Raw genomic sequence first — 16310 nt, forward strand, 5'->3', positions numbered from 1 at the left:
TATGTGCATGCTATACCTGAATTTGAAAGTTAAAAAAAAAATGCTGCCACTTAATTTTCTATCATCTTGTTTCTATAATCCATTTGAATCTTTCAAATAGATTCAAATATTTATGGAGCCCTACTAATATGCCAGGGACTACACTAGGCATTAAGGATACCAAAAGAGCCTTATTGATTGATTGATTGATTGATTGAGATAGGGGCTGACTCTGTCACCCAGGCTAGAGTGCAGTGGTGTGATGTTGGCTCACTGCAGCCTCGACCTTCTGGGCTCAAGTGATCCTCCCACCTCAGCCTCTTGAATAACACCACTACAGATGTGTGCCACCATGCCCAACTAATTTTTATATTTTTTTGGTAGAGATGGAGTTTCACCATGTTGGGCCAGACTGGTTCCGAACTCCTGACCTCAAGTGATCCACCCACCTTGGCCTCCCAAAGTGCTGGGATTACAGGTGTGAGCTACCGCGCCTGGCAAGAGCCTTCTTTCTTTAGCACAGAAGATTGTTTAATAAATACTTCTTAGTTATATTGCTTGCCTGTTTTGTTAGATCCTACATAAAACAAACTCTTAGGGGATAGAACTAGCTACTGAGCTGGTGTTTCTACCGCAGTTCTAACCATTGGTTCTTGCAACTATTGCTTCTGGCCACTTCACTTCTAGCCCTTTGGGTCAGTCAGCTAGACCCCCAAACAGTTCACCTGGGATGGCTCATGGAGAAAAATCCATGCATGGTAGCTGGGGTGGGATGGTGGCATCTTGGGACCTCACAGACTCCCCTGTTCTGACCTGCTGATCTATTTCCCTGATTCTAAACTCCTCACTCCAACCCCCAGCCCTTTAGTCCCTTACTATGGTCCTTGCCCAACATGGCATCTTGCATTACTGAACCTGTTGACCACCTACCTATTCTTTCTCCTTCCATTTGAATTCAACTGTTTGGTGGTGGCATGAGCAGGGACATTGATTAAGTTAGTGAACTGCCATAAGTATTTGTAAACACAGTGTATGCAAAAGCCATTAAGAAAATGAAAACTCTCCTGGCCCTGGATTCTTTCTATGTAGCACTGCTGATAAGAAAGACAGGTGAAGCAATGTGTGGTCGAGAGCACTGGGTTTATTTTCACCAGTGGCAACAACAGAGGGAGGAACAAAATGCAGGTGTGTGTCTTGCAGTTCTCAAACTGGTAGACCTAAAACATTTTGTGGACCAGTTGAGCCCTTCCTCATACTGTCTTAAAGCTGCTCCGTACTCCCTTAAGGCAGTTCATGGCTCCTACTTGCTGGACTTCCACCTGTGGTCTGGTTTACCTCTCTTGGGGCTGCAAGAATATCTTACCTAAATAGTCACTTTCTCTGCATCCCAAGGATCTTGTTGATTGAAACATCTTATTGTATGAGTCAGGTTTATCTAATTCCACTGATTTATTTCCACTAATAAAACACAGCCTAATAAAATTCTCAAATATGCACGAACACATAATTATATCCCTTGAAAAATACAAAACCTGTTATAAGGTATATTTCACATGCATGTTACTTAATATTTTCCCCTACAACATAGTAAGTTGCCCTCATTTTTCCTCGCGTTAGTAAATTGGCATTTGGATTTCAACTTACCCAGTTGTGGACTTTGTGTACATCTTTAGCCAGAGTGTCACTTCTGTTTGTATTTTGGACCCTAACTTCTCCTTACACCTATAGAAACAGATACTCTTCATGTCCCTGCCAATAATTGGAATGCAGTATTTGCATTTCCTATCCTGAGGATCCTCAGTACTACTTGTTTTCATTCTGACCCAGAAAAAAAAAAAAGTTAAGAAAAAGAAATACTGAAAGGTATTTTTTTCATTCAGCTAGTATATATTAGGCATTTAGCATTAGGAGTTACCACTGTGGCTGCTTAGGTATATAATAGAAAGACATGCCTTTAAGCGATTTTCCACCCTGGGTGGACCAGGTGTTCCTTGCCCTCATTCCCATAAACCCACAACCTTCCAGCTTGGGCGTTAGGCCCATTATGAACATGTTACAGTGCTGCAAAGATTTGGTTTATGGCCAGTCTTGGGGCCAGTTTATGGCCAGATTTTGGGGGGCTTGCTCCCAACACCGTTTTACCTTTTCCTATGAATAAAACTCCTGGTTAGTTTTTTCTTTCCATTGAAATACATTTCATGTCAAGTTGGGTGAGTTAAAAAACAAAAAACCTCACAAGCTTTCAATGAGTTTGACATTGCCTCCCAAGTAGTGGGGACCACAGGTACACGCCACCATGCCTGGCTAATTTTTAAATTATTCGTAAAGACGGGGTCTCCCTGTTGCCCAGGCTGGTCTTGAGCTCTTGAACTCAAGCAATCCTCTCACCTCAGCCTCACAAAGTGCTGGGTTTACAGGTGTGAGCCACTGTGCCAGACCTTGTGATGAGTGTTTGAAGCTATAAAACATCTGCATGGATAAGTACTAACATAAAGAGATATCTTAATGAATTACCAATTAACTGTAGTAGAGATAAACCTATGAATGGGCTTAATCCATAAGCTTGCCTGCTTTCTTATCAAGCCTCACATGTCTATCACTTAGGAGAAGCCAGGGACAGGGATTCAGTCAACTGAAGGAGTGAAATTAAGTAAAATGAAGAAGCAAGCAACAGAAGGACATGGAATAATCAAATAGGAGCTGAAAAATTAGTGTGAAATTAATTCATATATCCAAAGAACAAGGCATACACACACACTTACTATATTTGAGCTCTTCAAACATTCCAACATCAGGCAACTAACATCAAAAATATGGACAGGGAGCAGTGGTTCATGCCTGTAATCCCAGCACTTTGGGAGGCCAAGGTGGGTGGATCACTTGAGGTCAGGAGTTCGAGACCAATCTGGGCAACATGGTGAAACCGTCTCTACTAAAAATACAAAAATTAGCCAGGCGTGGTGGTGCATACCTGTAATCCCAAGTACTCAGGAGGCCGAGGCAAGAGGATCCCTTGAGGCTGGGAGCTGGAGGTTGCAGTGAGCTGAGATTGCACCACCGCACTCCAGCCTGGCTGACAGTTGGAAAAAAACAAAAACAAAAATAGGTAAAGATACAATTAATAGAAAATGAGATTTATACATGACAAATTATACAATGTACATATGTAATTTTGAAAAAGTAAACAATTGGCCAGGCGTGGTGGCTCACGCCTGTAATCCCAGCACTTTGGGAGGCCAAGGTGGGTGGATCACAAGGTCAGGAGATCGAGATTATCCTGGCTCACACAGTGAAACTCCATTTCTACTAAAAATAGAAAACTTAGCCAGGCGTGGTGGTGGGCGCCTGTAGTCCCAGCTACTCAGGAGGCTGAGGCAGAAGAATGGTGTGAACCCGGGAGGCAGAACTTGCTGTGAGCCGAGATCGCGCCACTGCACAGAGCCAGACTCTGTCTCAAAAAAAAAAAAAAAAAAAAAACAATTACCAAAGACCACAAAGTGATTTTGTTTTTGTATGGTTTTATCTAGAAATATTTATCATGTAGAAATGAAAACTGAGAAATTTCTTAAAATTTTTATTAACCATTTACAAGTAACAAAAACCCATTATGTATAAACACATAAATAACATTTTTAAGTTATTTTTATTTTTTTCACATATTAAAACCCACTAAAAAAACCATTTTTCTAACCAAGAACAAAAATCATTAGCGAGAAGAGTACTGCTGCTTTACATTTCTCCAAATCTCTTCAATGTCTGATGACAGACGAAAGCTGGATTCTCATATCTGCTTTTGCATTCAGCCTATTACAATATCACACCAGATAGCCTCTCAAAAACTCCTCTGCACACATGAAAAAATGAGTGAAAAAGATAAATGATGGCCGGGCGTGGTGGCTCACACCTGTAAGCATTTTAGGAGGCTGAGGTGGGCAGATCACTTGAGCTCCAGAGTTCCAGATCAGCCTGGCCAACATGGTGAAACATCATCTCCACTAAAAATACAAAAATTAGCCAGGTGTGGTAGTGGGTGCCTGTAATCCCAGCTACTCAGGAAGCTGAGGTAGGACAATTGCTTGAACCCAGGAGGCGGAGGCTGCAATGAGCTGAGATCGTGCCACTGCAACAGACCAAGACTCCTTCTCAAATAAAAAAAAAGGAAAAACTATAAATAACGAAATGATAAGTGTTATAAAAACAGCTTTGACCGAGAATACCCTTGAAAGGCTCTTGAGGCCCCCCCAATCACACTTTTAAGAACCACTGCTCTAGACGAATCTCTTCATTTTACATATAAGGACCTTGGACCTCAGAGTAAGTGAGAAACTCAACATCACACAACCTGTTAATAGGAGGATACATACATTAGATGGTTTGTCTCACTTCTCTTGGTTTAGGTTCTCAATTGGAAACCTGGGATATACACCCTAATGACCTGTCCTATTCCCTGTAAGTTGTAAAGATTGTCACAATATATTTATTACCCTCTCCCCAACATGCCTTTAATAAAAGAAGTAATCAACAAATTTGGTAAATTTTGCAACAGGCATACTGTGTTTGAACCTAAACTACAATATTTGAATTCAGGTCTCTATTTGAACAGAAACACTAAGGCAAATTCAACTGTATCCTACTCCATGCAAGCTAGTAATGACAAACTGTACGGTAAATATCATAGGTAACTATGGAAAGCAGATTACCCATAATATCAGTATTTATCATATATTCTGTGTCTGGAATACAATTCAATGACATATTTCAGAAAAATTTTCTCAAGTACTGGCTGAAAGGGTGGTGGATACATTAAGAGATTGCAAATAAATTGGCGATCATAAGATCTGTTTTCGATAAAATGGAGTTGTTTCTGCAATGTAGACATTTTTCATTCCCTAACCAGACCTTATTCCTGTGTTTTTAAAGAAAATCAAGAAATCTTCTCGGCCACCTAGAGATGATTTCCTTTGTATCCCACCAGATGGTTCAGATCTTCTTTAAATGGATCATAGCCTTGTTCTTTTAAACAACGCAGTCCCCAGAAAAGCTGGTCCAGAGGAGGAAATTCTTCCCAAGGAACCCACTCCCAACCTAGAAAAGAAAAATGCTAAATCAATTTATTTAGCTAACAGAAAACAAAGGGTATTTATTTGGGTAAGCTAACCTATATCTAGAAAAAATTAACTGAATTTAAAAATAACTTGCTACTAATAAACTCTAATAGTAATGCTTTCCATTTGCTTGGCTATACAAATATAATTTGCATGTAGAATGAAGATCTTATGAAGAGAATGGTGGTCATTTAAAACATTCTGTTGTTTGAATGTGAAGCCCAGTTTACAAAGGCTATCCCAGGGCAAACCCAGATTTAGTATTAGTCAGTGTTTATTTAAATATTTTTGTAAAAAATGCAAATAACTTTATATACTATAGGTTATACTACATTAAAAAAAACCATTTCCTTCACCTATAAAATAAAGTAGATTACAAAGTTTCTAAGATATCCTCCATCTCTTAAAAAAGTATGAAAGCTGTGCACAGGAAAATAAAATATTGTATTTCTCTGATGGCGAGTGAGGATGAGCATTTTTTCATGTGTCTGTTGGCTGCATAAATGTCTTCTTTTGAGAAATGTCTGTTCGTATCCTTTGCCCACTTTTTGATGGGGTTTTTTTTTAGATAAACAAATACAGAAGATAATTTTTAAAAATCCATTCAAACAAGAAAGATTTTAGATAAACAAATACCTAAGATAATTTTTTAAAATCCATTCAAACAAGAAAGATTTAACAGTGTCTATCAGTTATAAAGTACATGAAATTCTAGAAAAAGATTCTAGAGAATGGTGTTTTCTTTCATGATTTAAATGTAAATAACATAGAAGCACAGATGCTTATGATAGGCAAATACCTACATATTATATTAAGATATACACTCCATGTTCTGTTTCTTTATGATCACCTGTTTTTACTACGTGTAAACACTAAGTATCTCTCTGCCCATAAAATACAGGTATACAGGTAATGTATTTTCACTTTGGGAATGCAGGGGCCCAAAATCCATGAAACTGGAACAAGTACAGGAAGAGATGATCAGTATCTGTAACCATACACTAAAGAGGTGGCGGGGTGGGGAGAGGGAGGGGGAGAGAGAGAGAGAGAGAGAAAGAAGAGAGAGAGAGAGACAGACAGAGACAGATTGAGTACCCAACGATGCGGTGCAAGATGCTCAATTAACCGGGTCTCCAAAAAGCTGTCCATGAAGAGATTACCCCATCCCCTAGAAAATGAAGTGTCTGGATGAGCCTCCAAACTATAATTAGATGGTTAGAGGAAAGATGCACTAAATAGTAAACTGAAGCAGGCTACCCAGATCCAAGGCCTGAGTAGCACGGGACAGAGAGACTGTGTCTTTATACTAGAAAGAAAGTAAAGACCCACGAAGCCCTTGCACCTTGGCTAGGCTGCAACTGGTTATCAGTATAGCTGGTTATCAGGCTGCAACTGGGAATAAAATGAACATAATTTCTGCTGTATTTTTACTAACAGATATAGAGGAATAAATGTTTTTGATCAAATCTGATTTGATGCTAGTAATCTTGGACCTTCTAAATCGTACTGCTTTATTTGAGATTACTAGCAAGGTTCATGTCAGGGAGTTAACAAAATGAAAGTGGACAAATAAAAAAGTTATATAAATGAATTTTAAGAATCACAATGCATGTAAAATTACTCCTAGCTACTATATCCTAAGAGGAATAAAACAATACATATAGTTACATGGTTATAAAAACTCATGATTTAGTACTTACAGAATAATAGTAATCTTATGGAAGTTATTCAAAAGTAGGACAGTCTAGTACTAAATGAAAGCTTCACAGAAAGAGGTTGGCTTGTATATTCATTCACTGGGTCCTTCCTTCCTTCAACATATTTTGAATACTGATTATGAGCCAGACACTGTGTGTGGCAGGGAAGAGTCCAAAATGTATAAGCCAAAAGAACTGTTCTTTATAGATTCAAAGTTCAGTTAAAAAAAAAAAAAAAAGCATAATTTGAAGTTGAGTTGAATTTGAGATGCCTTCTGAACATTAAGGGAAGATATTCAGAAAGCAACTGGAAACACAGGCCCACAGCTCAGAGAAGCGAGATTCAAAATTATAACTGGCATCAGGATTCCCCAACTCAAATCCCTACAGAGGCCAGACAGGGCAAAAAGAGACCTGAAGAATGAGGAAGCACCCAGAGGTGGCTTGGTGAGTAAGAATGGTCAAATAAAGCTGGTGGGACAGTCAGTGACCTTGGTGTTTTCTCTATAGCAGCTTCTCTAAAAATGAAGGTTTTCTATATCTGCTTCCTGTGAAGGATACCGAATATTAGAAAAAAAATTAACTATTTTATCATATGTGTCTCTTCTAGTCTGAGCTTTATTTGCCTGTAGAAAAAAGAAAAATAAGAAAATGTTTAGTCCATTTCTTCTTTTCTTCTTTTTGAGACAGGGTCTCACTCTGTTGCTGCTCAGGCTGGAGAGCAGTGGTGATATCAGAGCTCACTGCAGCCTTGATCGCCCAGGCTCACATGATCCTTCCATCTCAGCCTCCCGAGTAGCTGCGATTACAGGCGTGTGCCACCACTCTGGCTAACATTTTTAGTTTTGTAGAGACAGGGTCTCACTATGTTGCCCAGTATATGTATATACGTCCCTTTGTCAGAGACCCTTCCCGACCACCCTGATACAGCACTCATATATCCCTTTCTTACACAGCTTTATTGCTCTTTTTAGTCCTTATAGCTACTATCATAAAGTATCTGTAATCTGTCGTTTTCCCCGCTCACTAAAATGTAAAGTACCAAGAGGGCAGGGACTTTGTTCTACGCAACATTGTTTCTTCAGTGCCTAGAACAGTATCTGGCACACTGTACTCAATAAGTACTGTTAAATGAAAAGATTCTTCCCTATTAGAGAAGAAATTAAATGTTTAGAGGGGAGCTTCAATACATGAGACCACTTGGATAAAGTTTCATATGGCAAGGAATATATTGAAAAAGTTTGATATTTTTCTCTTTAGTTCCTTTTCTCACTGTTTTATGAGAATTTGAGGAGAGACAGTAGACAGAAAATCCTTAGAACAATGCTTAGCACATAGTAAATAAAGAAACTTTCAGGCCGGGCGCGCTGGCTCAAGCCTGTAATCCCAGCACTTTGAGAGGCCGAGACGGGCGGATCTCGAGGTCAGGAGATCGAGACCATCCTGGCTAACACGGTGAAACCCCGTCTCTACTAAAAATACAAAAAAAAATTAGCCAGGCGAGGTGGCGGGCGCCTGTGGTCCCAGCTACTGGGGAGGCTGAGGCAGGAGAATGGCGTGAACCCGGGAGGCGGAGGTTGCAGTGAGCTGAGATCCGGCCACTGCACTCCAGCCTGGGTGACAAAGCAAGACTCCGTCTCAAAAAAAAAAAAAAAAAAAAGAAATTTTTAGTGCACTCAATTCAGCATAGAGGGTAACAGATAATGAAACCACCTTTGCAAAATTATAACAGTGACAGAAATCTAACAAAGCTGACTCCACGTTGCTTCTAACCTCACAAATTGTCTGCTCATTTCTACACACAGGCCAACCTAACTATGGGAGGAATTTAGTTTACAGTTTAAAGCAAGGATAATAGTCCCTTCCCAAAACTAACCCCCTCCTTGTTGAGGGACCAAAGCTGCTTTTGTAAAACTAATAAAAGGTCACAAGGTTAGAATTATGGTAAGGGCCAGAACTCTATTAAGATGTTGGCATAGTTAGGCCGGGCGCGGTGGCTCAAGCCTGTAATCCCAGCACTTTGGGAGGCCGAGACGGGCAGATCATGAGGTCAGGAGATCGAGACCATCCTGGCTAACACGGTGAAACCCTGTCTCTACTAAAAATACAAAAAACTAGCCAGGCGAGGTGGCGGCCGCCTGTCGTCTCGGCTACTCCGGAGGCTGAGGCAGGAGAATGGCGTAAACCCGGGAGGCGGAGCTTGCAGTGAGCTGAGATCCAGCCACTGCACTCCAGCCTGGGCGACAGAGCAAGACTCCTCCGTCTTAAAAAAAAAAAAAAAAAAAAAAGATGTAGGCATAGTTAAACTCTAACCAGGCATCATTTTATAACTTGCCTTACTGCTCAGGAAGCATGTAGCTAGTGGTCAAAAGATTTATAACTCCCAATTACCCCTACAGATGGCATTGCTGTTGTAAAACCTAAGATTAGTGTTTGAGATCTTTTTCAGGCTTTGCATTCTAATGGACCAACTGGTACCATCCAAATCGGTAAGCCACACAAAGAAACTGACTCAAGTGGTCCTGTGAGGCCCCCATTGAGGAACTGACTTAGCACAAGAAGACAGCTGACATCCCTATGGTTTTATCCCCAACCCAACAAATCAGCATTTCTCATTCCCTAGCCCCTTGGTTGCCAAACCATCCTTGAAAAACCCTAGCCTCTTAATTCTCTGTGGGTAGGATTTAAGAATTATCTCCTGTCCTCCTCAGGCAGCTGCCCTGTGATTATTAAACTCTTTCTCTGCTACAACTCCTACTGTCTCAGGGTACTGGCTTTTTCTGGGCAGCAGGAAAGGAGAACCCAACTGCTCTGAAACAATAACTGTTTTATCAGTATAATTATTTACAGTAAATGCATGGTATTAACTCTCCTGCACAGGTGAGAAAATGAGGAAAACAGATAAAATATTTTTCTTAAAATTACTGCCTGAAACAAAATTAAACACTAACAATAAAACTTACTGTGTTCACGAGGTTCTTCATATGTAAATCCTTACAAGAACCCATCCAAGGTACTTACTATTATCACAGATGAGAAAAGAGGCCCAGGCACGAAATAATTTGCCCAAGGTCACAAAGCTCTAAGAACCAGGACACAAACACAGGCAGTCTGGTTCTTCATGGTCCAAATATATTTACCTATCTGTATCTCTATATTACATCTCTACATTCACATATCTTAGGCTATTCAGACTGCTAAATCAGAATATTTTAGACTACATGGCTTATGAGCAACAGAAATTTATTTCTCAACAGTTCTAGAGACTGGGAAGTCCAAGATCAAGACACTGGCAGATTCCATGTCTGGGGAGGGCCCACTTCCAGGTTTCATAGACAACCATCTTCTCTCTGTATCTTTACATCATGGAAGGGGTCAGGGGTCTCTTTTACAAGGGCACGAATTCCATTCATTATCTTATGATCTAATCACCTCCCAAGGGCCCCACCTCCTAAAACCACCGTCATGGGAATTAGGATTTCTACACAGAATTCTGGGGGAACATAAGCATTCAGACAATAGCATTCTCTTCATATGGCAACACACTGTAATATTCCTCCAGACCACATGCTCTCCTCAAAGAAAAATGTAGGATTATATGTAATTCTCTTACTTTCATTTTTTTCAGGTTCTACATTCTTTGGTTCTGAATCATGAGTCACATCCACTTCTCCTTTCATTAATATAGTAACATAATGGTATTTCTCTTTCTCAATGAAAGAATTCACAACTGAGGCAAAGCGAACATTTTTCAGGTGAAGAGCTGCTTCTTCCCAGGTTTCCCTTTGAGCACATTCTTCCCAGGTCTCACTGGAAAACAGAAAAAAAAATTAATTATATCTTTTATATATACATATGTGTGTATATATGTATATACATATAAATGTATATACGTGTGTGTGTATATATATATTTTACCATGAAATTCTTGGCTAGAAATTTCTAGTGTAAAGCAAAAAGAACTGTAATTGGTTCTTGCTTTAAAACAACAAATCAGCCGGCATGTGGCTCATGTCTGTAATATTTTGGGAGGTCGAGGCAAGAGGATAGCTTGAGTTCAGGAGTTTGAGACCAGCCGAGGCCAACATAGTGCGACCTCATCTCTCAAAAAAAAAAAAAAAAAAAAAAAAATAGCCGGGCGTGGTGGTGTGTGCCTACAGTCTGTGGTCCCAGCTACTCAAGAGGCTGAGGCAAGAGGATAGTTTGAGCCTGGGAAGTCAAGGCTGCAGTGAGCCATGATGGTGCCATTGCACTCCAGCTGTAAATTAGTGCTGAGATGGCTAAATGTTAATTGTGTGTGTGTGCGTGCGTGTGTTTTGGGGGTTTTTTAAAACTATTTTACAGGTAATCTCAGACATCCTATTATACCATCCCTAAATAGTTCAGTATGTACCTCGAATAGACTTTTTAAAAAAACATAACCACAAACATTTTTATACCTAACAAAATAATTCTTTAAGTATCATCTGATACCCAGTGTGTGTAGCATTTTCCTCAGTGATCTTAAAAATGTCCAATTCAGGGGTGTGTGTGTGTGTTTTGGGTGGCGGAGGGAAGGGCAGTCAAGATGAAAAAAGAAAATGCTCTGTGATGGGTACAAAAGGATTCACTATTTTCTCCACTTCGATGTACATTTGAAAATTTATACTGAAGGAAAAACAAGTGCTGGGTCTGATGCTTTAGATGCTGTTTATCTGTTCTTGATTAGCATTATTCTCACTTCAGAATCCACTTTTTAGCACCATCCCAGGCTTTTTTTTTTTTTTTACTTGAAAAAGATTTTTTTTTTACAAAAGTGTTTCGTATACCGGAATGCACAGAAAATGCACATAAAATGTGCACGTTAAATATGCACATAAAATAACATGTTAATAAAATGCACGTTAAATATATATACAATTTGATGAGTCTGGACATATGCGCACACCCATGCTAGTATAGTCAAGGTGATAACCTATCCGGGCTGTCTTCACTCTTGTATAGAACTGAGTCTCCTTAGCTGTCCAACTCCTTTGATAGTTACAATCGAATCGCGGAAGTGCCAAGGCAGAAGGAAGCTTAAAGGCGAGTTAGTCCAACGCTCCCATTTTAAAGATGAAGAAACTGAGGCTCAAAGCGTTTCATTAGCTCATTTGCTTGGGTAGAGTGCAACTAAAATTTTACATATAATCATCTCAACAGATGCAGGAAAAAAATGACAAAATCCAATACTCATTCATGATTATTTATTTTTTGGATGCACTCTAGCCAAGCTAATGGGCTTGGTCATGCGGTCAGTAGGTATTAAATTGATCTGTGTTGGTCTAAATCACATGGAAACCGGCCGGACGCGGTGGCTCACGCCTGGAAGCACTTTGGAAGGCTGAGGCGGGTGGATCACCTGAGGTCAGGAGTTCGAGACCAGCCTGGCCAAAATGGCAAAACCCCGTCTCTATGCCTGACCCGGCACAGCGCCCCATCCTGGGCGGGAGCCTACGCCGCCCAGAGGTCGAGGGGAGGAACCGAGGGAACGCAGGAGAAAGGACGCAGCGTCAGCGCGGACATTCTCACGCACGGCGCACGAAGCAAGCACAGTGTGAGCTCGTCCCTCCGCACACGCACACTTTCCTCGCTTCCGCGGCTGCTCACCCGAATTCCAGATGACCTCCAGGGAGTTGGAAACTGCCGGCTCCAACCGAGCCTTTCCTCTTCCCCAGGAGGACGCAACGCGGATGTTTGCAGCTGGTCACCACGACTCCGACTCCAACTCCGGGCCGCCGCCCCCGCGACTCTGCACTGTCGGTCATAGCGCCCGGGAGGACGCGCCTGGCAGCGGCAGGAAGTGACGCGCTCACCGCCCAGTCCCGCGGCCTCAGCCAATCTCTCCCCGCGCAGGCGCAGGCGCCGAAATCAAAGCGAGCGCGCCTCGGCGTCTCCAGCTGTCCTTTGTGCGTAATGCGTCGCGGGGGGCTATCGGCTTGCGAAATGTCGTGTTTCCTGCCGAAGGGCAGCGTGCTTTAAGAGTTTCACTCTAGGCCGGGCCGCGGTGGCTCAAGCCTATAATCCCAGCACTTTAGGAGGCCGAGACGGGCGGATCACGAGGTCAGGAGATCAAGACCATCCTGGCTAACACGGTGAAACTCCGTCTGTACTAAAAAATACAAAAAACTAGCCGGTCGAGGTGGCGGGCGCCTGTAGTCCCAGCTACTCGGGAGGCTGAGGCAGGAGAATGGCGTAAACCCGGGAGGCGGAGCTTGCAGTGAGCTGAGATCCCGCCACTGCACTCTAGCCCGGCAGACAGAGCGAGACTACGTCTCAAAAAAAAAAAAAAAAAAAAGAGTTTCGCTCTAACTAAAGTTGCTTACTGTTGTGCCTTGAGTATTCATCACCCATCAGCCTATCCACTCCCAGATTCATCCAAACCATGTATTTGCATGTACAAGCTGCCTGCTCTTACAAACCTCGGCAACACCGCACATTCTCCTCTTTTCCCTTGAATGACCTCGTCCACTGTGGTGCACGGATTTGCACTATAGCCCAAATTAGTGTGGTACCAGGACAAGGATAGGTCATTTAGAAACATCCCATTATAAACAACTATGCTTAAAGTATATTCATAAGTCATGGGAGGAAATAAAGGCAAATTGATAAATCATGGTAGGACGAGTTAGTTACAAACAGTGGAAAACACGTTTTCAGATGTCTGCACACCATGTACCTTGCAAAACACAAACCAGCTGAATCATAAAAACAAATGACTAGTCACTGGGAGGATTTTCTCTTTCTCTCTCATTATTTTTACTTCTACCAGAGTAATGTGCACATACTGGTAATTTTATTTATTTATTTTTTTTAATTTTCACCAAGCTAGCTAATTTTGTTTTTGTAAAGGTGGGCAGTTGCTCTTTTGCCGAGGCTGATCTCCAACTCTTGTCGTCAAGCAGTCCTCTCACTTGGGCCTCCCAAAGTGCTGGGATAACAGGTGTGAACCACTGCGTGTGACCTATAGCTATGATTTTAAGAAGTAAATTGATGCAAAAACCGCAACAAGAACAACCTGACCCCTCTACTCCTACTTCCAGAATCACTTTTAACTCTTTGAACTGTATTTCTGAAATTTGCCTACGTATTTCTAAGTAATATGCTTACTCTCTATGTTATAGTAAATGGATAAGCTTTTTACAGCATCTCTCCTTACTATCAACATTCACATTCATTACAAGGGTACTCTACAATATCTTCTCAAATAAAAAATGGTAGTATATAAAAAGGATAATATATTAAACAATGGGATTAATCCCAGAAATACTAGGTTGGCTTAGTATTTGAAAAGCCAATGTAATTTAGCATATTAACAGAGGGAAAAAGGAAATACATATAATCATCTCAACAGATGCAGAAAAAATTTAACAAAATCCAGGCCTGGCATGGTGGCTCACAGCTGTAATCCCAGCACTTTGGGAGGCTGAGGTGGGTGGATCACAAGGTCAGGAGTTCAAGACCAGCCTGGCGAAGATGGTGAAACCCTGTCTCTACAAAAAATACAAAAAAAATTAGTCTGGCATGGTGGTGGGCGCCTGTAATTTCAGCTACTCGGGAGACTGAGGCAGAGAATTGCTTGAACCCGGGAGGCAGAGGTTGTGGCGAGCGGAGATCGCGGCACTGCACTCCAGCCTGGGCAACAAGAGCAAAACTCCGTCTCAAAAAAAAAAAAAAAAAAAAATTAACAAAATCCAATACTCATTTGTAGTTTAAAAAACCCACAAAACCTCTGAGCAAACTAGAAATAAAATGAAACTTTAACAACATGATACACGGCATCTGCAAAGACCTACAGCTAACATCGCATTTAATGACTGTTTTGAGCTGAATTGTGTCTCCTCAAAATTCCTATGTTGAAGTCCTATCCTCCAGTACCTTAGCATTTGGAGACAGGATCAAGTTAAAATGAAGCCATTAGGGTAGGCCCTATTCTAATGTGTCCTCGCAAGAAGTGGAGATTAGAACCCGGACTATGTTCTATGGGAAGACTGCGTGATGACACAGGGAGAAGGCAGCTGTCTGCAAGCCAAGAAGAGCAGCCTCAGAAGAAACCAACTCTGCTGACACCTTGATCTTAGAATTCTAGCCTCCGGAATTGTGAGAAAATTAGTTTCTGTGATTTAATCCACACAATCTTTGACACTTCGTTATGGCAGCCATAGCACTAGCCTAGCCTTAGTCTCGGTGAAAGACTTAAGATTTGGGAGAAGCTAGGGTATCCACTCTGAGCACGTTTAGTTATGTTGCTGGAGATTCTAGTTAGCACAATTAATAAAATGTAAAAATCAATAAAAGGTAGTTGAATTGGAAAGGAATAAGTAATCGTCTTTTTTTAAAAAAACAATCCTAGGCCGGGCGCGATGGCTCAAGCCTGTAATCCCAGCACTTTGGGAGGCCGAGACGGGCGGATCAGGAGGTCAGGAGATCAAGACCATCCTGGCTAACACAGTGAAACCCCGTCTCTACTAAAAAGGACAAATATCTAGCCGGGCAAGGTGGCGGGCGCCTGTAGTCCCAGCTACTCGGGAGGCTGAGGCAGAAGAATGGCATAAACCCGGGAGGCGGAGCTTGCAGTGAGCTGAGATCTGGCCACTGCACTCCAGCCTGGGCGACAGACCGAGACTCCGTCTCAAAAAAAAAAAAAAAAAAAAAAAAAAAAAAAAAAAAGGCCGGGCGCGGTGGCTCAAGCCTGTAATCCCAGCACTTTGGGAGGCCGAGGCGGGCGGATCACGAGGTCAGGAGATCGAGACCATCCTGGCTAACACGGTGAAAACCCGTCTCTACTAAAAAAATACAAAAAGCTAGCCGGGCGAGGTGGCGGGTGCCTGTAGTCCCAGCTACTCGGGAGGCTGAGGCAGGAGAATGGCGTAAACCCGGGAGGCGGAGTTTGCAGTGAGCTGAGATCTGGCCACTGCACTCCAGCCTGGGTGACAGAGCGAGACTGCTTCTCAAAAAAAAAAAAAAAAAAAAAAAAAAAAAAAAAAAAAAAAAAAAAAAATCCTGAGGAATTAATTAAAAAGCCATTAGAACAAATAAGCAAGTTTAGCAAGGTCATAGGATTCAAGGTCAATATACACAATTGATTATATTTCCATATATTAGCAATGAACCATAGAAAAGTAAATTGTTAAAACAAGACCATTTATAATACCATAAAAAACATACTTAGAAATATAGTTAGCAAAAGATGTGGAACACTTCTACACTGAAAACTATAAAACTGAACCAATGGCCGGGCGTAGTGGCTCACACCTGTAATCCCAGCACTTTTGACGACCTCAGGTGGATCCCCTGAGGTCAGAAGTTCAAGACCAGCCTGGTCAACATGGTGAAACCCCGTCTCTACTAAATACACAAAAATTAGCTGGGCATGGTGGCGGGCACCTGTAATCCCAGCTACTCAGAAGGCTGAGGCAGGAGAATCGCTTGAACCCAGAAGGCAGAGGTTGCAGTGAACTGAGATCACGCCATTGCACTCCAGCCTGGGTAACAAGAGTGAAACTTCATT

General features: G+C 41.6%; 1 protein-coding gene across 2 annotated transcripts; it reads right to left on the bottom strand.

Annotated features, from left to right (window-relative positions):
* Positions 1-3378: 3378 nt before the first annotated feature.
* NUDT15 (nudix hydrolase 15) lies at positions 3379-12855 on the bottom strand. 2 transcript variants are annotated; one of them, XM_030922140.1, is made up of 4 exons: positions 12410-12855; positions 10395-10591; positions 4925-5064; positions 3379-3427 (listed from the first exon to the last, which is right to left on the bottom strand). In XM_030922140.1, the coding sequence occupies exons 1-3, from the start codon at positions 12565-12567 to the stop codon at positions 4925-4927; spliced, it is 495 nt and encodes a 164-aa protein (XP_030778000.1). In that variant the 5' UTR covers positions 12568-12855; the 3' UTR covers positions 3379-3427. The 2 variants fall into 2 exon arrangements, with proteins under 2 accessions (XP_030778000.1, XP_010362165.1); XM_010363863.2 differs by lacking the exon at positions 3379-3427 and having other exon boundaries at positions 3541-5064; positions 12410-12854.
* Positions 12856-16310: the final 3455 nt, after the last annotated feature.

The sequence above is a fragment of the Rhinopithecus roxellana genome, chromosome 18, assembly GCF_007565055.1.
Source record: "Rhinopithecus roxellana isolate Shanxi Qingling chromosome 18, ASM756505v1, whole genome shotgun sequence".
NCBI classification, from domain to species: domain Eukaryota; kingdom Metazoa; phylum Chordata; class Mammalia; order Primates; family Cercopithecidae; genus Rhinopithecus; species Rhinopithecus roxellana.

What these genes read in the sequence shown, in the direction of transcription:
- NUDT15 (XM_030922140.1), bottom strand. Translation starts at nt 12,567, where the DNA reads ATGACCGACAGTGCAGAGTCGCGGGGGCGGCGGCCCGGAGTTGGAGTC. An exon ending in GGAGGTCATCTGGAATTCGG is followed by an intron (nt 10,592 to 12,409) that starts GTGAGCAGCCGC and finishes TCTGTTTTCCAG; the next exon opens with TGAGACCTGGGAAGAATGTG. An exon ending in AGAACCTGAAAAAAATGAAA is followed by an intron (nt 5,065 to 10,394) that starts GTAAGAGAATTA and finishes TTTCTTTTCTAG; the next exon opens with GTTGGGAGTGGGTTCCTTGG.